Genomic DNA, 21,799 nt, shown 5'->3' with positions numbered 1-21,799 from the left:
AGCATCAGATGTCCTGACAGCTAGCTAGACATGCAGAAATCTCAGGCCCACGCAGACTTCCCGGGTTGACATCTGTGCTTTGAGACCTCCAGCGCGATTCCTAGGAGTGGTGCGCGGCGGCAGGACTGCGGTAGGCTCCTCTTCTGCTGCCGGGCCCAACACACGATGTCCAGTAACCCCCCACACCTAAAATGCAGCCAGCAAGCACTGAAGGCCCTCTCGCTCCCCCCAGAACCTTTGAAAAGACAAATGACGACCGGAAAGTTAAGTGATAAAGCTCTGAGCTTTACAAATACATAAGACTTCTCCTGGAGAGAGAGGTAAGTACGTACTCAAAAACCAGGTAGTTTCGGGCTTTTGCTTTGGGGGCAGTGACCCCCCCTTGCTGCTTCACAGAGCTGATATCGGACATTGCAGAGATGACTCTGAGGGATTTAACAGTTAATTTATATTCCTTATTCACGATTATTCAAGAACAGACAGTTGGGCGCTGTATCTTTCAAAGTCGAAGAACTCAAATTTTTGTGCAGTCAGCCTCCCCTGCCCCCGCCCCCGCCCCCGCCACCGGGTACCAGCCCATACAGGAGGTGGTTTTCTGTCTCCAGAACTCCTACTGTTTGCTGATGGACTGACCTGCCTTCCTCCCAAACCCTGTCCTCAGCCAAAAAACACACAGGAGTCAAGAAATGGTTTTTTTTTAGACTTTTTTTTTTTTTTTGATTTGTTTTTAAAGAAACTGCATACATCATCAGAGACAAACAATAATTTAAATACCATGCAGTTTCTGTATGTACAAAACCTAGGCCATAGAGATCCAGTTTAGTTTGTATTCTGTTTACATGGTCTTCCTCATACAGCCATCATCTGTTAAATTCGAACACAGGAGAGCGCTCCTATACAAAGACAAACTATGTACAGACACCCGGGAAGCAACTGGAAAAAGCAACTAGTTTGGGGATTGACAGACAGATGGGAAGAAAAAGTCATTTAAGGTGACCTCCACCCACCGCCGTGCACAGGGAGAGCCTGACATCCCATTCATTGAAGCACACACCACGATATTCATTCGGCAAATATAAATACACGTTCATAAGCGGGAGAAAAATAAACTCAGGTTTTTATCACATCTACCATCACATTGTTTGGTTTCTCTAATTTGACATAAAGGCTAAAGTTTTAAAAGTTTTACAGGGCTTTGAGGGCCTTTGGAGAGGAAAAGATCAGCAATTTTGAAAGAGCAAGTAGGCCGATGGCAGTCCCTTCCGTCACAGATGGTGGGGGTGCGTAGGGGCAATGTCTGATTTCGAGAGGGAAACCTTTAGATTTGAGAGATTTCACGTTTCCTCTCATGCTAATCCAAATGACAAAAGGCTCCATTGGGGACGTATATGCACAAGACCTTTGAGAACTGCAGCTTTTTAAGAAAAGGGATGCATTTAAAACCATCCAGCCTATCTCACCTTTTTTTTTTTTTTTTTGTAATATCTTCCAGTTGTCCTAACGCTACGGCAGAAGAGAAATTTGGATAGATTTCTGTAAAGACCTCAAGATTTCACGGCAGGAAAGAGACAGCAGATGCCCCATCCTGTGGCCCACTGAGGTGGCCGAGCCCCCTAAACTGGGCTTGAAGTAGCCCGCTTTGATGGTGGCGGGCGAGATCTCAGGGGTGTGGAAGGTTCACCCCTAATTCCCGCAACTAACTTCTCAAAGAGGGTGCTCTGCAGGAACGGAAGTGGAAATTGTGTTCCCTGTCTTCCGTGCTCAACGTGGACTGCAACAGGAGGGCACTTCGGGCAGGATACCTGGGCTGCTGGCTGGCCACAGGGGAATTGATTTGGGCGTCACGTTCCTTGGGCCTCAGAGGCCCAAGAACGGAAGCCAGCAGAGAAGCCGCTGGCCTTCGAAGGAGGAGTCCAGGCAAGGAGTTCCCTTAGGACTCGCTCCTGGGCCCGGCAAAGGCCTGACCAGCACACCAGGGCCCTGGGAGCCGCACGAGGCCAGCTGGGAGTTCCAGGAAGCTCGGACTCGAATCCTGGCAAGGCAGGCACTTCTGCCTGGAACAATGCCTGCTATCAAGAAGTCAAACGAAAGAGCCCAAAAGACATCTTTCGTCATACCATTTGCACATTCAATCGTCAGTAAGCCTTTCGGGAAGGCTGTGTTTACAGCCACACTAAAATCCCGACCGTGTTTTCCCTGAACGATACCTTCCCACGGCAGTCAACTACTCAGACTCAACATTCAAAGAGAAAAGCATCTAGTGATGGTGCCCCTCGTGGGGCAGGGCAGTGGCGTGCTCACTCCAAGTGCTACGCGGAAAGTGGACAGTGGGCACCGCCTCAAGAACTGCCCTGAGCTCCCCCCCAAAATAGGCCCAGCTCCTGGCTTCAATGCCAGCTGTTGGAGCCATGAATGCCTGCCGGAAGCGAAATGAATGGCCTCCCGGAGGGGTGTGGGTCCCCAGAGTAACGCTTCCCACACGTTTTGGGGGTGGGAATTGGGTAACTCCTTTTTTGTGAAGGCCAATCTGGCAACTAACTCTTGGGCCCATGTGGAGGGGAGCGAGCCATTACCTGGAGAGATGGCGGTAACTGGGAGACCACTCCAGAAGGCCAGGCAGAGCTGTGGGGCCGAGGGCCCTACGAGGTCTGTCAGGAAGGAAAACAGAAGAAGCTGCAACGGGCCTCGTTAAGATAGTTGTTGGGGCTTGGGGACTGTCCTTCCTCACTGCACATCCTATCTTCGGTGTCCCTCTGTCAAAAGAGCACTGTCTTCTGTGGTCCCAAGCGCATGGGACAGTGAGAGCTACACCTCCAATCAGCCTTACCAGCACCATGAGGGAGAGGAAGGGGTCTCTCCAGAGCGGAGTGGGAAGGTACAGCGTGGGCAGGCGTGGCTGGTGTTGGCGCGGTTCTGCCATGTGCCAAACCCTGAAGCTCTTCTGCAGAAACTCGTCAGTGCAAAGAAAGGAGACTAGAAGGCCATCGAACGGTTCTGGAGGACCCATCCATCTGTGGCCGGACGCCAGTCCTGCAAGCAGCTCTGGCTGGCATGCACGGGTCCTAGACTCGGAGGCTCTTCACTATGTCCAGGCCACACAGTCCCCGGCCCCAGGGTGCACAGAGAAAATGAGGAACACCAGCCAAGCAGTCTCGTACCCCCAGCCTTTCTGTCCTCAACAGGGTCCTTACCCTCGGACGCACGAGTACCATAGGAGCACCACAGCGGTGGCCATGTGCGTCAGATCACCCGCGACATTGGGCTTTTTTGACACTGATGGGTCAGTTCACTTGAACTGAGCAGATGACCGCTTTCCCCTTCTAAACCAGAGCTCCCTAGAAGGCAGCTAAGCTTAGTCTGCGGGGACAGGCTAGGCGCTCCGTGGTGGCCTTCCACACCTGGGGCACACACACTCTGGGGACCGACGGTCAACCACAGACTCCCCCAGAAAAGCATCTTCCCTTTTGTTCTCTGTCTGGATGATGGCTGAAGAGAGAGAAGGGACGGGGGCCACCGAGGCTAGTGCTCCCCCGCAGCGGCCCCCGAGCCGGACGCCACGCCTAGAGCCAGTGTATCTGGCCAAGTCTAGAAGGTCCACCTGACCGTTTGCTTTGCACAGTCCGTTCCAGGCCAAACCCACTGCCTTGGCTTTCTTTGGACCCAGGTGACACACACTCCAGGGGACGAGGTTCGCTGGGGCCTAAACGAGCCTCAAGGAGGCTGGCCCGCCGGGCCTGGTTGGAGAGGCCATCTTCCGTCTGGCCCGCTGGGGACCTCAGTATCCGCGGTCGCGCCAGTGGCTCTGACCGCCAAGCGGTGACCATCGCATTTTCGCAAAGAGAATCCTGATCACGTTTCCTTTTATTTTTCTTCTTCTTTTTTAAAAAAAGGCAGTTCAGAAGATTTACATCATAATGGGGAAGTGAATAAATACCAGCACTTATGGTTCTTATAAATTTATGTTTTGAAGACAGCATAGCACTCAGGAGGAATTTGACTGTTAAGGTCGGTGAAACCTGGGAAAACAAATAATTAGATCAAGACTGAGAGGCTATTAAAGGAGCCAGATTCCCTGGTCTGAGCTTCCCATTTTCAGATGCCCCATTGCTCGCAAGTGCTGGGCTGAATCTGGTTAAACCTCCACCCGAGGGCACACGCCCGCAGCACTCCTCCAGCCCTTGGGGCCCATGGGGTTCACCTTTGATTCTGAGTGGTTTACTCCAGAGCTCCTGGGGGTCCCACTGGACGGCCCTGCTGGCCCGCAGCTGGGTGGAGTGGCCAACCTGTGTCCCCAAGTCCACGCACTACAGAGCTGGTACATTCTGTTTCTCTAAAATGGTCACCTAGGCACTGTTCGGTATGAGTCATAAGAACGGAGTTGATGACACTGTCACTAGCCACGTGGCCTTTTATCAGCCCCTTGAATCTCTCTGTGCTCGTTTCCCCAAAGGTGGACAGGGGGACATGGAATCACGGGAGCGAACCCACCTTGGAAGTGCCATAGGGATTTGGCATTGTTGCCCAGGTTTGGCTATAAACTGTCAGTGGTTTTTTCTTCTCAGCTCCAGTTTCCATAAAGACCCGTCTGGCATTACTGGTGGCTCTAGCACTTAAGATCTTGAATCAGGTCTTTCGTTTGGATAATCTAAAATCTAGACTTTTCCGAAGGTTCCACTTAACCTGGGCTGTCGTGCTCCATCCCCGAGCTTCAGAACCGCAGGGGAACTTCACGCTGACCTCTCACCCCCCCACACCTGCGCCCCCTCCTGCGACCCAGCGGCAGATGGGGGAGTTTCAGTCTGGAAGCCAGTATTACAGCGTGAGCTGGAAAAGCGGATCAAGGACCCCTCGATAACACTAACCTTGTTAAATGTCTACTCAACTCATGAACTTCCATTTCAGTGCTTTTAAATTCATTGAGCTCCTTCCGGATGGCAGCCTGGAATGGAGAGAGGCCCGTGAGTATGCAGCAGAGGCAGACAGAAAGGAGTTCGTCTTTACGTTCTCTTTTCTTGGACAAAGCCATAAGACACAAAGTACGGAAAATGAACTCTTCACTGGGACGGGAAAAAAAAATCCCCCAGAACCTACTAAGTATCCCCCTCTCGCTAAATGTAAATGACAAATGGTGAGATCTGGCATATTGCCCAAACAAGTCTTCCTCTCTCCACGAGCACCGCCATGTAGGCCGCACAGATCTGCCCCACACGCCCGGGGTCTTAAGGGCACATTTAAAGGTCAACCTCTCGTCTTCCTTAGGTAAACACTTTGAGCTCACCACAAGCACGGGACACCTCAAGATGGATCTTTCTAGAAGGTGTGGGTCACATTCCTCAAATCAAGGGAATAGGTGATCGCCCCACTTTGATTCCAAAGCACTCACTCGTTTACAGCTCTGTTGACTGAGGACATCTGTGCCATGACCAAGGTCATGGGCTATGAGTGAACGGCCACCTCCTTCCAGCACTGCCCACAGAGAGGAGCTGTGGCCGAGGGGAGGGCATCAGACGGCCAGGAGTGGTGAGGACTGAGTGGGACAGAAGGTCGCTGGCATCACTTCCTCCCCGGGGGCTGAAATTCTTTAGGTGGGGTCAGCCGGGCTCCCCCCAGAGAAGGCGGGTGCCCCATGTGCCTGTTTATCAGCCTCGGGGCACCACTTCCTATTCCTCTGCGGAAGCAGCCTGTGCAGAAGTAGAAGGTTCCCTCTCTGCCTGCTCCGCACAGTTTCGGCACGTGCGTGGGGTCACGCTGTCCTGTCCCCTGAATTCTGATCCCCCTCATCCTTGGTCAGCAAGCACACTGCGGTCCGAGGGTGAACCAAAGGGCAAGGTCCCTTCCTCCATTCCTGTTTACATGACACAACTACCTGGGGACTGGGTCTTTGGGTCTGTGTGTGTCTAGTGGATGGTGGGTCCAGTCCCTGGGGTCCCCCGCCACAGCTGCCTGCACAGGGAAGAGAAGGGTGCTACGTTTAAAAGGAGGGCAGAGGCTGCCGTTCACCAGGACCTGTGCAGGAGACCTGCCACGTGGGAAACCCTTCTGGAAAGTCTGCCTCGGGCCCCACCATTCCCACCCAAGTGTAGCAGCTTGCCTGCCTTCACGCTCCCTGCGATCGGTCCGAGGCCAGAGTGTTGCTGCGGAGGACCTCGCTTTCTTATAAAAGCCACTGGCCCTGGGACTTCAGGGGACGAAGGCAGGACTCTTCAAGAGAGGCCCCCGGTGTCTCTTGCACATTGGATGTAGTCATTAATTTAGACTTTTTTTTTTTTTTAATGCCCTTAGCTCTCCAGTCCCTCAGGATGACTGGACTAGAGTCACAAAGGGTTACGAAGCAGAGGTTCATTGTGATACGTGGTCCAGCGGACAGGTAAGAATGAGGTGTCCCTCCCGGAGGGGCCTGCACCCACCATCCCAAGATCAAGACCTGAAGGTGCCTAACCGACTGAGCCACCCAGGCACCCCAAGAATGATGCCGCTATTTCCTATAAAACAAACTCAACGTCAGGTTACTCTTTGTTTTCCAAATGGACGAGGGGGCAGCGCAGCGAGGCAGGTTTTGCCGTCTGTGATCTGTCCCGTTTCTACTGTGCGGTTGTAATAACGGCAGACACAGTGAGCTGGTCTCTGTCTGGCTGTGTGAGCCTTGGCGGGTGCCGAGGACAGGGTCCCCTTCCCAGAAGGTCTGCGCTGAGTGTGGGGCCCCGCGCTCGTGGACCGTTGTGTGCCCGCATGGGCGCTACTCTGCTCCTCTGGGCCCAGCCTCCCAGGCTGCCTGGCCTCTGGCCGCCCTGTCACGTGCTGTCACGGGACTGTCTTGTGCCTTCCCCGAGGCAGGGCGAGGCAGCTCAGTGAGCGCCCCGCTCCGCAGAGAGCCTGGGGCCCCGGGGGGAAGGAGCTGGGGGAGCAGCGCCTTCCGCAGGCCCCGCGGCCACTCCGCACTCCCCTAGGGACCCCGGGACCTCGGCTCCGCTGCTGCTCTCGCTGCGGGCTCTTGGCAGCAGGCGGGAAAGCCCACGCAGGGGAAACTGAGGCACGAGGACCCAGCACCCCACCCCTCGCTCTCTGCTTACTTTGTCGGCGGCGGTGAGGCGGGTCCACGGCTTGTCGGCCCTGCGGTCGTAGTCCTGAGCGTCTGCCACCTCCACGTAGTCGCTGAAACGGATGAGGATCTTTCTTTCTCGAAGTTCTTCCACTGTGGGTCTTTGGCTGAGCTGCAGGGAAGGAGAGATGGGCCCCGTCAGCCAGAGCAGCTTAGACGGCCTGGCCTGTGACTTTCCAGGGGACGGTGAGAGGCCACCAGCACCTCCCCTGGCAAGTGAGGGACGGGCCGCGGCTAGGGACCTAGGGCTTCAGACGCCTGGGCCTTTCCCAGGACCCTGAGAGAGACGAGCCTGGTTTTCCTTGGTGGCACCTGCCTACCGGCTGATCCGGACGGACAGCCAGACAGTCCCTTAGCGACACCGCAGCGCCTCTTACAAGCCACTTGGCCGCCTGCGTGGGTGCGCGTCTTCCCACACCTGTGTCCCTTCTCCCAGCAGGTGACATCTTACCCCCACACTCTTGTCCCACTTTGGTTTTGTAAGTGCACGACCACGTGTCAGATTGAGTGCGCTCTGCAGGCTGAGTCTGTAAATCAGTTTGCATGTGTGTGCATGTGTGTGTGAGACACAGAGGGTGTACATGCAAACACCACGCAGATTCAGGGGTGTTCAGGCACCACTGAGGAGGTCCGAGGGGACCCTGCTCCCCGAGAAGTTCACGTTGAAAAGCCGGTCCCCACATGCAGAGCAAGGCTGGGTTTGTGCTAGGGAAGCCGGGGGCCAGGCCCATGGGATGGGTCTGCAGGGCTGGGCTGCACCACGCAGAAGACCTTCTCCCTGGCACCGTGGCTGGCACCCTCCCTCTGTACTTGCACAGCATCAGGCTGACCTTTCTATTCTCATTTCCTGCCTCTAAGTTGACTTCTTCTGGAGGGACACCGTCGCTCTTTCTTTAGCAGCTTCTGCACTATCGTGAAAGTACAAACGTTCACCGATTCCGTATTTTCCCCGCTACAGGACACCCACTCGAAATCCCTTGCTTTTCTTGGGCAAGATGTACCACGGGGTGCTAGACAAACAGCGTTAATTTCTAAGTGCACCGTGACCAGGACAAGGCTAAGCATGAAATTTCTAGTTGTGTTTTCTGGAAATCACGATCTGGATATTTTACTAATAGACTGGACAGCGAAGTCCAGAGTGAACAGAAAGACGGAATGTTAGATCTAAAGGTCAGGGACTATTTGTCATGCCTGAGTCCCACGGAGACTCTAGACAGCATCTCTCCAAATCAATAGGGCGCTGTACCCATGTGCTCTGAGGGAGCGTCTTTCCCTGGGAGCGTCTCAGGCAGCTTGGAGGCCAGCTACCCAGTGACCACCCCCCCTGCCCACTCCCCTGAGCACCAGCTTGTGCCCCCGCTCCTCGGTGCCCAGAGGGGCGTCGGGCTGCTGGCTGATGGACCTCCTTCCTCAGACGATGAGGAAATGATCTTTGGGGCTCAAGTCAGGTTTCCGGGGATGGTGGGCTGGCAGAAGGGGTTGGTCAACTTGTGTTCTAATCTATGGCAGAAATATCACTTGAAACCAGGTACTTTAGAGTAAACTACTTGAGACCCAAATCCCACTATTAGTACAAGTGGACGCGCGTGCACGCCCCTCCTCCCCTCCGTCTTTCCCTCCCTCCTTCCTTCTGCCCACCCATTCGTGCAGCCAGCGAGCATCCTTTCTGGAAGCAGTAGGATGGCATCCCTTAAAAGACAGAGCCTGTCATTTTTAGGTTAGTCTCAATTTGGCTGAAGAAAAAGAATGGTGTGTTGCGGTCAGCATCCGTTTCTGGGGTCCATTTTTCTCAGCAGTACATTAAAAGTAAATGGGACCGTACTGAGGAAATCCTCGGGTGGCGGGTAACGGAATAGTGGCCGCCACCACTGGCATGCGGTCTCGCTACGCTCGAGGATCCGGAGGGGAAGCACCAGGCTGGGGCCGGGAGGCCTTACAGAATCCGCTACCTGCGGGCAGGCTCCCGTCAGCTCTAGCAAGAACAGAGGTAGAAGCTCCTTCCAGCCTCTCCCATAAAAAACTGTTCTCCCTTCCCTTAAACTCACTATTTTCCATTCCCGGAGCTAGTCCCGGGGAAGGCAGGTGCTGACATTCTCAGGCAGTTTTCCTCCTGGGGAGGAAGACAAGCCAGTTCTCTCTTGGAGCCCTGCAAAAGCGAGGGGCTCTCTGGGGGCGCCTATCCCTCGCAGCCCCCCCCCTTCCCTTGCTCTGCTGCCAAGTGATACCGTTCGCTGATTTTCTGTAAGAACGAAGCATATGCTTCAGTATTTTCCTATTACGAGTTTATAGCAAGAAACCCCTCAAGTTCAGGGCAATTTCTGGGCCCAGCAATCAACCCCAGTGAACCTGTTGACAATTTGAAGTTTTTTTTCTGAATGTCTAGGCTTTTCTGTATGAGAAAGGAGGGGTCATTACCAGCCTGCTCTGGATACCCTGGTCATTTCAAGGGCACCCTTAAGCTTGGGCCCCTTGCCCAGACCCTCTCACTGCCCAGGCTCAGGAAGGGGGATGCCCTGCGCCCAAGGACCGGGGCTCTGAGGGACTCGGAAAATCAGCCTGTGCCTTGGGTGAGGGCACCCAGATGAAGGTCACCTAGCTCTCTTTCGAGGTCCCCACCGAGGGGGTGCAGCCCATCACCTGGCCCTTCAGGAACTTGTTTCTCCTACTCCTGATGACTGGGGAGCCATCTGGCTCATCACCAGATGTTTGGGTTGCCCCAAGGGAGAGAAAGTCCGAGAGACACAAATCATCACCCTAGTAAGTGGTATGGTGTTTTAGAATCTCTGAATTTCTTCCTTTATGTAATATTTCTAGGGAGACAAAATCCATGAATAAACCTTTAAAAATTAATTTTAATGGATCTCTTAACTGTCTCGAAGAATTCAGTATTTTTCTCTCAAGATGGTCACTGTAGGAGGCTGATTAAAAACACTTTAGTCAGACAGAAGATAGTATTATGTCTTACGTGCTATCAATTAATTAAACTCCTCATCGCCATCCAAGAACAGGTTCAAATAAGAGTCTGTTATTAGGGCCACTCATACAGAATTAGATCCATTTCTGGGTCTACTTTGAGCTGCCAGGCCATCTATTTTTGGGGTTAAAGTACATAAAAATTCTAGCCTTATGGCCTGAAGTGCTTTTCAAACATCTTCGGTAAATTTATCAGTACTTTTGGCATTTTCCTAATCAGTAATTCAAATTGGACTTGGCATAATGCAGTCATTCGGTTCTCAGCCAGTAGGTAAGCAGTAGTCTCAGAGGCAAGGGAAACTCTCAGGCACATGACTGCATTATATTTGAACTACTGATTTTGACAATGAATTTCCAAAGCTTGGGGTGGTGATTTTTTAGGGAATGTGGTGAATTTTTAAAAAACAAAATATTCTCTGTGATTGAAAGTATAAGGCACTGGCCGTCAAGCTGTCTGAGGGGGGTGGGTGCCACAAAGTCCGGCAACAGAATGTCACCAGCCGGAAGGACGGCAGGTCCTGACCCTGAGCTGACCACCGTCCCCGGGACAGGAGCTGCTGCGTGCAGAGCCGCTCGCTCTCACGCCCGGGGAGCAGGACCATGGAGAGGGCTTCCAGCGGCACCGCCACCGGGGCCCACCCTGACCTGTCCCAGCGCCCACCTGGAAAAGCCGCTCACCTTTCGAGTTAACCTCCTCTTGATCTCTCTCTTCTCCTCTTGTTCCTCCTGTTCATTCCGAGCTGCAAGAAACAGGGGATAAGCTTTTGGTTCTGGGGAACAGTGTCGCACACAAGTGTATCCTCTGAAAGTCTGTGGGCTCTAGGCCGAGCCCCGAGCCCCTTGGGAAATGGGGTCGTGAGCTCCTGTCCTCTTCCCTGGCCACCCTCCTGCCTGTGGGATGCTTCCCCAACGGCCTGCACTTTCACATGGATGGTGAGCTGGCTGGCCTTCTCACTTCGCTTTCTTTATGCCATGTGGGGAGGTTTCAAGTCCTCAGGAGAAATGCCGGGCTGGGACGTGTGGTTTCGGCACAAGGACATAGGTCCTACAAGTGGGGGTGGGGGGTGCTGTTGGGGGGCGGCGGGCGTCTGGGGAGAAGTGAGGTTCCCTGCTTTAGACAAGTCCTGGGCCTGTTCAACTGTGCCCTGGGCCTCCCAGCGACAGATGGACGGGGACTCATTGTGATGTGGCCTCGTGTCTCGTGCTCTGTGGGGACAGGGGAAGAGGCTGGCCCGTGGGGGCGCCTCCCACTTGCTGCAGAAACAAAATAAGGCACGGCTAACGCCAAACGCAGCCCCGACTGCGTGGAGGAATTCCAAAATACGCTCACCTTTCGCAAGCCCTGATTCCATTAATTCTTTGAATCTTCCAAGAAGTCCACAGAGCAGGTGGGAGGCCAGAGTGTGGGACACAATTGCCTGCATTTAGACTTTTTAAAGAGTGTCTCGGGATAGAAGACCTCGGAGTCTAAACGTTCTCAGCTTAATGTGTGGGCGGATTACTCATCAGATGTTTAAAGAGCCGTAGGTAAGAGGGTCTGGGGAATGGAGCAGAGAGATGGAGGCCAGGACGTGTGGGCTTATTTCTCCTTGTGAGCGAAGCGGGCGGCTGTGGGTACGTCACTTTCCTCCTGTGCTCTGGGATGGAGGCATGGGTCTAAGCCTAATACTGTCCATCCAACCGTGTCAAGGAGGGTCTCTGCTTCTCACCCCTGACTTTAGAAGGACGTTAATGAAAGCAATCTCCCTCGAGGTGGCCTTCAGACCACCCTGGGCACTTAGACTTTCATTTTGAAATTACTATTGTTAAATTATGTTTCGTAATTCATCAAAGGAGCACACCCTTGAGATTCGGTCATCTCAGGATAAGGACAGGTCTTTAAAAGAGGGAAGCCCCTGTGCATAGAAGTGGGTCCCACCCGGCTCCTCCTTGCCAGCCCTGGCAACAACCACCACAGCCAGAGGCCACACACCCTGAAGGTGGCCACACTTCCCACTGGGAGGGACAATGGCAGGTTAGAGCTGAACTCAGGCCCTCAGTGACAGCCCCAGGTGAACAATTTGACTGCTATGACTCCCTGGGCGGGGGTGGCGGGGGGAGGTTCAGGATCTTATACGGGGACATCAGAAATGTCCACATCCTACAGTGGGCTGTCATCACCAGAGGACCCTAGTGCAGCAAGCCCTATAGGGGTCCCTCCCCCATACAAGAGAGAGGTCCTTCCTCTGGACTTAAAGATCTTATCTCTCGCCCAGCGTTCCCTTTAAAAACGCAAGTTTCTCTTGGATAAAAACTCACAAAAACGAGCCAGCCGTTAACATCTTAGTATGAACGACTCCAGCAGAAAGAAGGGAGACCGCAGACGGGCGCCATCTACAGGTGGCCAGGGGGACGGAAGCCTGGAGGGTGAGGACCCAGGGGGCCGCTGGGGCGGGGGCTCTCCCTTACCATGTGTGGGCTCGATAGACAGTAGGGTCTCGAGGGGCCCAAGAGGCCGCCACATCTAAATGTAAACGAGGATGTAAAAGCCAAGGGAGTTAAGTGGCTCGTCACACGCCGCGACGCTACCCGCTAACTTGTTAGACAGCCAAGCTCCTTTTTGGCTTGCTGGAATAAGCGGCCTCTTCCCCCAGCATGTGTCGCGTGGGGCCGGCCCCTCCTCCTCACTCCCGGGTCCTGGCCTCAGACTCCCATCGGGGCATCCTCACCCCACAAGCCCCCCCAGAGCCCCGAGCCAGCGCGGAGCTGCCCTCGCCCATGTGTGTTTCTAGGGTCCCCCTGTGGGGCGGGGCGGGGCCACATGTGACCACCGCTGGAATCTATACCTTTAGTTCAAAGCCATTTACAAACTCAGGGTCATGAATTCTCGGGCAGAGGGCACCGAGACAACCCCATTAGACAAGTGGGAAGAGAGGCCAGGAAAGGGCCGTGATGTCGTCTCCTGCCGCCACCATCAGAGTGCGCTCATTATGTGCTCGAATGTGCACAGTGTCTCATTGGCCGCTGGACAAAGCCAGCACTGCCCCTGGGGGCCGGCAGGGGGGCTGGGAGGCGGCCTCAGACCCTCCAGGCTCGGCTGCAGAGACACGACCTCCCTCTCCCCAGCACCCCTCACACAGACAGTTCCTCGAGTGACTTACAGCTCAGAAAGTCAGGCTCAGGATAATTTGTGTGAGGGGGTTTTCTCATGCCATGAAGTTTCTGGTTCCATAGAAGGGAGATTAAAAAAAAAAAAAATCTTAGGAAAAAACAATGTTCTAGAACCCAAGGGAGAAAGAGTTAATGGGAAATAGATGTTCATTTCTGAAAAGTTTCAAAACTGAAATGATCAACCTGCTTGAACTTGGTCAGGCAGTTCTTTAATTTGGCTATTTGCATGGGTAAGAAGGAAGAGGGACTAGAACAAAAGGGGACCCTGGGAACAATGTCCTCAAGTCCCCGCTTGGGTTGCCTGACCCTAAGCCCCGCAGACTTACTAGACGCCGCAAGTGGCCGCCTCTGACATCTGAGTCTCTTTCCAGATGAGGCACCCGCCTGTGGGCTCCCAGGGAGCTGGGCATGGAACAGGCTCGACCTGCTGCTTCCCCAACCCGAGCCCTTGCCGAGAGAAGCACTGGTTTCTGAGACTTGAACGGTCCTCCAGAGCTGCAGCCTCTCTGGCTGGGGGCAGGCTGGGGCCCCCACACAGCACAGCCCCTGTACCAAGATTCCTCCAGAAAACTACAGACGCCTGTTGGGTAGGTGCGGGCGTGAAGAGGTAGTGGGGATGGAAGAACGTCTGCGCGATCCCCTGCTTCTGGGATACATGGACACCTGGGCCACCTGCTTTTCTTTCTCTCCAACAACAGAAAGGTTACAGTGGATCAGGGCTCCGATTGGGGCAGAAAGGGAGATCTCACGCAGGCCACACGCTTCCCCGGCCGTGGAAATCACCTGAAAAACTTCTCATCCCTTTTACAGCATAGGAAGCTTTGAAACTGCTAAGGACTCCTCTTGGTTAGAAAGAAATATACAGGGGCGCCTGGGTGGCTCAGTGGGTTAAAGCCTCTGCCTTTGGCTCAGGTCATCATCCCAGGGTCCTGGGATCGAGCCCCGCATCGGGCTCTCTGCTCAGCGGGGAGCCTGCTTTCCTTTCTCTCTCTGCCTACTTGTGATCTCAGTCTGTCAAATAAAATCTTAAAAAAAAAAAAAAAAGAAATATACACACACATTCCTAGAGACCTAGGAGTTATGTGAGATGCAGGCAGCACTGAGGAGGCCAGTCCCGAACACCGCGCCCGCTGAGAGCTGAGGAGGAGGCAGCCCGTCTGGGGCCGGGAGGCGGGAGGCAGACCGAGGCCCGCCTCGCTGGGCCACCCCGCTCCGCCCAGCCCTCCCCAGGGGAAATGCGGCAGCTCACCCTCAGCAAAACCATTCAAAACTGACCAAGTCCCCAGACCACAGTCGGGACGAGTAGAAAAGGAAGATCCAGAACGTTTTAGTTTGGTCTCAGTGGAAATATCCAGCCCCTCAGACTGATGTTTCATGTGATTGTGTGTGTGTGTGTGTGCGCGCGTGTGCGCGTGTGGACGTGTCTCTGCGCACCTGCGAGCCCAGGGGATGGCGTTCCCGGGAAACTCTGTATAGCGTGAGTTTCTCTTCTCTAGAGAGAAATTAGAAGTGGATGTGTGTGGGGAGAAAGGGTCACGAGTTGAACTAGAAATACTGTTTGTTGACCCATCTTGAGAGCTTTGATGAGTGGTAATGAAGGGACAGACGTGGGCAGACAGTTCTGCTTTGTCAGTCATTGAACATCTCCCCCTCTGTCCCCCCATGGGGCAGCCCTGGTGACCCTCAGATGCACCAAGTGGATTCCCGCTTTCTATTCGAGTATCTCTGCTCCTTCATTGTCCCTCCCCCTGGCCAGAGTGACGGCGAGGCACTCTCGGGGGACAGCACTCGGCCGGCTGGCCATGGCCCAGCTGCCGGAGTCCTGAGAGGGGGACGTGAAGCATTCTCACTTGGAAATGCTTTCCTAGACTCTACTTTTAATGTTCAAAGGGAGAGGGGGGCTAGCAGCAGCAGCCGGCCGCCGCGGAAAGTCAGGTTTCCAGCCCCCGCTTTCACACGGCCGTCTGCCTTATTTTAGCCCTCGATGCAGTATTTGTGGTTTTTAAGTCAATTCTGGCTTGAAGGTGACCCGGATTCTGCCCACCGTCATTGAGTGAGTTCACTGGCTCTAATATTGCAGCTTCTCTGACTTCACAGCCCACAGAGGAGAAGGGGGTCCTTGTGGGCCAGGAAACTTCCAATGGGCCCAGTGGGCTCGGGTTTGTCTCCTCCACGGGGAGGCCGCCCAGGATGCTCTCACACACCAGGTCCCTCATCAGCCATCAGAGCCGTTCTCAGGCGTTTCCACACAGGCCCAAGGGAAAGACCTTGTGGCCCGCACCCTGCACAGGACCCAAAGCCACCACACAGCATCAGCGACCACCACGGGCTGAGTCACTTACGTTTCAGAATGTTCCTCTGCTCCAATTCCTCTGCTGTTGGCCTCTGGCTCAGCCGCCTGCGGAAAAAATCCAGGAAAAGTTTTTGGACCATATCATATCCTCCTTGGGTCATTAATCTCCCCGGCCCTGGTAGACGCATGAGACGGAGTGAGTGGCGGGAGCTCTTGCCCCATCCTGTGCGCTGCGAGACCGACTCTGACCACCGCCGCCTCCTCGGTTCCTCAATTTCAACCCCAGGAAAGGCACCCGGCGTCACGTCACGCCAGGCTGACCCTCCTCCTTCCTCCCATCCTCGGCCCCTCCCCAGCCCCGCTCCTCTGGGGCCTCTGGGGCCTCCGGGCCCGTGGATGCTTCTGGTCACAGAGGTCCCTTTCTTTCAGGTGGCCTCCTCGCTTCGGGGAGTGTGGCCTCTGCCTCCCCCGCCCCCAAGCCCCAGGGCAAGAGCTCGCTTCTTGCCATGTTTGTGCAGAACCAGGGAGGACATAAAGAGGCTCATGGCCCCGGGGAGACGCGAGACAGGGAGGCTTGTCCGCGAACAATAGATGCTCTTCTTCTTGTCCCCACCCATCCCCACCAGAGCCGCCTTAGACGGGGCAGGACAAAGGAGCAGGAACATAAGGGCTACTCCCAAGGCCGGCAAGTCGTGGGGCCGCAGCAAGTGCGACATCATAGCAGGGGCGTCCCTGGGCCGTGATGCAACAGTGGGGGGCGGGGACCGATGCTGGTGGCCCCAAGGCCTGGCAGAAGTCACCAGAGAGCGGGCAGGGCCCCGCGAAGTAGTACAAGCCGGTCTGGGCAGATAGAGCTCCAGGGATGAGCCACACACCGTGGGAGAAGGTTGTGGAAGGGGTCTGGGGCTCCTACGGGGCCTGCACTGGGACGTGAGGGGCGCTGCCCCAGGAGCACACGCCGCGCTTCCTCCCTGAGTTTCGGCACCGGTGCGTCTGGTGGGCAAGGCGTTTACACCACAGAACCTCAGGAGATCCGGAGTGAAAACACAAAGTCCATGGCCACCGAGTGCAGACGGTTGACACTGAACACTTCCTGTCGCCCACAGTTCTTCTTCCTGCCCTGGATCCTTGAGAGCCCAACCGCATCACCACAGATGCTCTGGGCAGGACACGGGCTTCGAGGCCCCAGGATTTCCGGTCAGACACCGGCTGGTGACGTCAACAGCACCCTGGAAACGGCTGGCAATTGTATTCCAAAGCGTAGTTCAGTTTATAAGAACAAGGTCATGTTCGCTAGTCATTTTCTCTTCGGAATGTCCCATGAAGATGCTGTTTCTTCCCATTGACAAGGGGCCTGCTGTATATCTGGTGATTTGCAATATTGGAGGCTCTAAATTGGGACTCTGGAGTCTCAAAGTCTTTCCTAAAATAGCACCGTCAGACCCCGGGAGGAAACTGTGTCATCGCTCTGGAATGCAGACTCCGCTCAGAGCGAGCTGCTTGGGGGCTCTACCTCACCTTTCCATCTGCCTCCAGAATCCTCACTTGGTTTGTAGGGACATGCACTCAGCTTTATGGGACCCCTTGTTGGGGCTTGGGCTCTGGATGCCACCAAAGCTGTGGGTCAGTAGGTTTTGAAAAAGCTCCTGATTTAAGGTAGAGCTTGTATCCCAGAAGTCCTGTGCCCAGAAGGATCTGCAGAACGTTCCCCACCGGCTGTGCTGAGAAGCCCCCTGATCCCGTCACCAGACCCGTTGCTGGTTCTGCCCTGGCTTTTTTGTTTTTGTTTTTTCTGATGGGTCACGTTTGGAGGGGGACAAAAGGACGAGAGACTGAACTACAGGCAGAGCAAATTCTGTTAGCTGGGCGGCCCGAGAGTCAAACACACATGCTTTCAAGGGAGGCTCCTGTTTATGTATAATGTCTCCTAAAAGGGTCTGAGAACACTGAGGCCGATCCCAGTGACCAAATGGAGCTAAGCCCTCCCTCCCAGAGGACACGTGCGGTGAGGAGGTGCTTCGGCTTTGAAAGTGAGATCGGGCAGGAAAATCATACTCCGGCATCGTTAGGGCAAAGCACAAACAGCTCAGGAGTTAGGGGATCTGGGGTCTAGTGCCGGCTCTGCTCTGAACCTACTTTCCACGAACAGGCTATTGGGGACTTCGCTGCATATAACAGAGAGTAATGTAATCGGCGGAGATGACATCACCCTTGTCGCGTGCGGGCATGGTTCTTAGAAACAGTGGCAAGATCCTCGGTCCCATCCAAGTGTGAATTCATTTATGGAACACGCGTGGGGAGGGAGGGAGAGAAAAATCAATAAAATAGAAAAAAATACATAATCAAATATTTAAATGAATGCGTTTGTTCATTTTACAAATTATTGGTGGACGGCCAGCTCCATGCCAGGTTCTGTGCTGGGCTCTGGGGGAGCCGTCGTTCGGGTCGTCACGAAGCAAGTGTGAATTGTAAGTTCAGTGAATGGCTGCCATCGGGGGCGTCTGGGCGGGGATTCTCGCGTCCGATCAAATTAGGCCAGAAGAGGGGTTCCGGGGGAAGCGACGCGGTGGCCCCGATGGGAAGGACGGACGGAGAGAGCCACGTGTTGGAGCAGAGACAGCGAGCGGAGGAAGGGCGCTGGAGGACAGGCAGCGGCCAGGCCGCGTGGCCCGTGAGGACCACGGCCAGGATTCTGACCTTTTCTCAAGGAGCAATGTGGAGCCACGAGAGCACTCACATATTCAAACCGGTGAGGGCAAGGGTGAGTGAATGTTTCAGATTTACAACGGACCTCCTTGGCCAGTGCACTGCGGGTGTAGGGGGACACAAGGGGCAGTTTGGGAAGAAGCCACAGGAGGCTCCAGCTCAGGGAGGAGGGAGCCCCGGGCTGGGCTGCAGCGGCTGACGGGCACGTTCTTAGGAAGCCCAGCTGACCGACCACGGAGACGTCGCGTAGGTGGACAGAGCGGGGAGAAGCAGGTGTGCGGAAGTTCTGTCTGTCTGTCTGAGGTTTCACAGCTTCGACCGTCGGATGCTTGGCAAGGCCGTTCACGGAGACGGGCACGCAGGAAGGGAGGCGGGGGTTTTGGAGGAGGATGGGAAGGGTGGAAGGGAACCGAGAGTCTGACTTTGGATCTGCGGAGTCGGAATGGTACCGGAACGTTCAAGTGGGGAGATGAAGCAGGGCGGCCGCAGGCACGTGCTCCGCGGACAGGAGAGGTCGAGGCCCGGGAGAGAAGTCTGTAGCGGGTCTGTAATACGGAGATGTGAAGCCGAGAGTCCAACAGAGCGCAGCCTGAGGAGGCAGGGGCTGGGGCTGGAAGCTCCCGGAATCCCTCTATTCACCGCTCAGACGCGCACCACGAGCCTGCCGGGAGTCGGCGGAGGGCAGGGTTCAAGGGCAGGAGGACACCGGCAGGATGCAGCCGGCAGTGAGGTGGGAAGACAGACATGGCCCACATTGGGTGCCGAGTGCTACCGAGAGGTCAGGCGAGCCTGGCAAACGGCCCAGGGGATCAGCACCCTCGGGCTGGAGACCCAAGCTGCCCAGAGCTCTGCTGGGGGCGCGGGGGAGGGGAGCCAGGCTGGAGAGAGTTGAGAACAGAGGGTAGAAAATGCAACAAGGATGGAAGATCCTTCCCGAAGCCTGGCTGGATGAGAGAAACGCAGGGGTAGGGGGCTCTGGGGAGGTTCACACTTTTTACTTTTTACCTCCGCTAACTGACCTGCACCAGCTGCCCAGTGGAAAACCACGGAGCTCCTTTTTAAATGCCCTGTGCCATCGGTGACCACCTAGGAGCCTGCCAGGTTCTTGCCCAGTCCAGAAGTGGATTTTGTGTAGTATCCGTCTGAACGAGTCTGTGCTGGTGACCGCAAGAAGCAGCCACATAAACTAAGGCTTTTCTCCTTGCTTGCAAGGAGCGTGACAGACAGGGTTGGCTTAAACCGGAAGCAAACGGCACTTCAGTCTCGGCCTCGATGAAAAGGAGCCTGTGAGAAAGTGCGGATGCAGGATGATTTAGATGAGAAGCAGAGCAGGAGAGGCCTGACAGAAGCCCTGTGGGTCTGGCTGGTCTGATTCCTGACGCTGCGAGCATTCCTTCTGCCCCAAGTTGCTAACGAGCCTTCTGCTGGCATCAGAAAGGCAAGGTCACGGCTTTCGTCAGCGTTCGCAACCGTGTATTGTTTGGAGGGCCCTCATTTTAAGGTTGGGATCTCTGAAAGATGTATCTGCATTTCAGGGAAAAAGCAAAGCAGAATTGACTGTGGTCTTCTGGATCTCAGCCCCAGGGGGCGGGAACGGCCCTTCCAGACAGATGGGAAGAGAAATAGGAAGGACTCGTCCTAAGGCAGCAGGAGACGGGCTTCCCAGCTGCTGCCCCGGCTGGGAAAGGGAACGAGTGGAGACAGGCCTGGTGGGACTAAGGGAAAGGGAGACACACTGAGTTACGGCCCTTCCTTCGGAATCTTTCCAGAGAACATGTCACTTCTATATAGGTGGGCTGTTTCTGTGTGGCCTTGGTCATCGCTACAAACCCAGGTGTTAGGAGACCACAGAGAACAAAACAGGTGCTTTCAGTAGTTTTTTCACCCAGATCCTGCCTGTCCTGATGCCACACATGCTCCTGGGAAGATCTCACCCAGAGTCATGATATCAGTTCACAGCTACCTCGACGACTCCAAAAATCTACACCTCCAGTCATAGTTTTGAGTTCTAGACCGCCTAACTTATACTCCTACAGGCTGTCAAACTCACGAGGTCCTAAATGAATTCATCTGTCTTCTCCTCCTGTCCTGAGAGCTTTGCCTCCCCATGATCTGCACTTGACCCTCAGCAGCCAATACCACGCTGTAGCGTCTCTCCGGGCTGCGGCAGCCCATCCCACTCGGGCCCTCCTCCAGCCCAGACGGGATGGTCTTTCTAAAGGGAAACCTTATCACGCGACTCCCCACTTGTGATTCTACACGTGCCCTCCTAGGGCTGCAGGAAGGAGTCAAACACCCAGGGCCCTAGGGGAGAGTTTGTGATCGCTACACTTGCCAAGAATCCCCCTACACTCTGTCCTTCAGACATAACTACGTCTTCCTGGTTTCTTCTAGATTCACGTGTCTTTCCTTATAGCGACGCACACTAGCTCTTCCTCTTCGTCCGGCAAACTGGGGGCAATCCTCAAACTCACAGCTTCAACCTTAGACATGACTCCCTGTGGTCGCTAACCTTTCGGTGAAGGTGCCCCCACCGTGGGTGACAACAGTCCCTTACTTCCCATAATGCTTGTCCTTCTTGTCATGGCCTGGCCTGCCCACTGGACCCCGGGGCTTGAGTTCTGCGACATGGGGCCACCCGGCCCCCTTACCTCGTGAGGGTCATCTCACGAGCACAGTCCTGGGCGGCTGCACAGGGGCCCCACCGCAAAGGGCCCGCGCTTGGGTTCCAAGGCTCTGCTGCCATTGTGAAATTTTTAGTTTTGAACAAGGGAGCCCTCCTTGGCTCAGCGTGGCATCCACAGCGCCTGGCACAGAGTCTGGTAACTGGAGACGTCTCATATTCGTGAACTCATTAAAGGCATATTGCCCCCTGACTGTCCCTTGTCTTTAACCCTTCCCTCTCTTCTAGTTCTTTCCCTAGGGCAAGCACATGTGTTCTCTGTTAGAAGCAAAGCAAAACAAACTACCCTCCTCTTCCGCCGTCCCCTCCCCCAGTGGACCCCCTCCTCCAGCCTGCTCTCGGCTGCCCGACCTCTCCAGAGAGTGGTTCCGGTGTGAGGTCGTAGTAACCCAGCATGACAGAAGCTAGGGCTTCTGTCCACACCGTTCTACTGCCCTGGTTCTCCACTGGACAGCTCTGGCCCCAGGGGACCTGTGGCAACGTCTGCAGACATTCATGGCTGTCACAACTGGAGAGGCCACTGCCAGCATCTCGCTCAACGTCTCACCCTGCACACGCCTGTCCCTCAGGACACAGGACAAACCAGGCTGTGGGACAACAGTGACGAATCAGGAATCAGCTCCTGCCAAGGTCACTGAGGATTCACTGCCAAATCTGGTGGTTTTACAGAGCCCTTGTTTTACCTGACCTTTCTCTGTCAAGTGGTGCCTTTGCCTACAGTGACTTCTCGAAGCTTCTTCTCCCCTGGTTTTCAGCGCCCTTATGCCTTCTTCCACACCCTTAGCTCCTGCTCTCCAGTGGGTGGCACGCCTGGGGAGAGCCCGAGGGGTGCCCTGTCCTGCTTCAGAAGCAGCCCTGTGTGTACCCAGCATGGGTCTGCCCTCTGTCAGGTGGG

General features: G+C 55.0%; 1 protein-coding gene across 13 annotated transcripts in view; it reads right to left on the bottom strand.

The window, feature by feature from the left end:
- Positions 1 to 687: 687 nt before the first annotated feature.
- PHACTR1 (phosphatase and actin regulator 1) overlaps positions 688 to 21,799 on the bottom strand; it is a 562,751-nt gene continuing 541,639 nt past the window's right edge. For all 13 annotated transcript variants that reach the window (XM_082730196.1, XM_082730202.1, XM_082730204.1 and 10 more), the window contains 5 exons: positions 15,565 to 15,620; positions 10,751 to 10,812; positions 7,071 to 7,211; positions 4,863 to 4,939; positions 688 to 4,016 (listed from right to left, as the gene is read on the bottom strand). In XM_082730196.1, the coding sequence (XP_082586322.1) occupies positions 4,001 to 4,016; positions 4,863 to 4,939; positions 7,071 to 7,211; positions 10,751 to 10,812; positions 15,565 to 15,620 (352 nt within the window). In that variant the 3' untranslated portion in view covers positions 688 to 4,000. The remainder of the gene's footprint in view (positions 4,017 to 4,862; positions 4,940 to 7,070; positions 7,212 to 10,750; positions 10,813 to 15,564; positions 15,621 to 21,799) is intronic.

Source organism: Mustela nivalis, assembly GCF_964662115.1.
Source record: "Mustela nivalis genome assembly, chromosome: 5".
Lineage (NCBI taxonomy): Eukaryota > Metazoa > Chordata > Mammalia > Carnivora > Mustelidae > Mustela > Mustela nivalis.
Note: the sequence above shows the minus strand (reverse complement) of the source record. Positions and strands in the feature narration are given on the sequence as shown.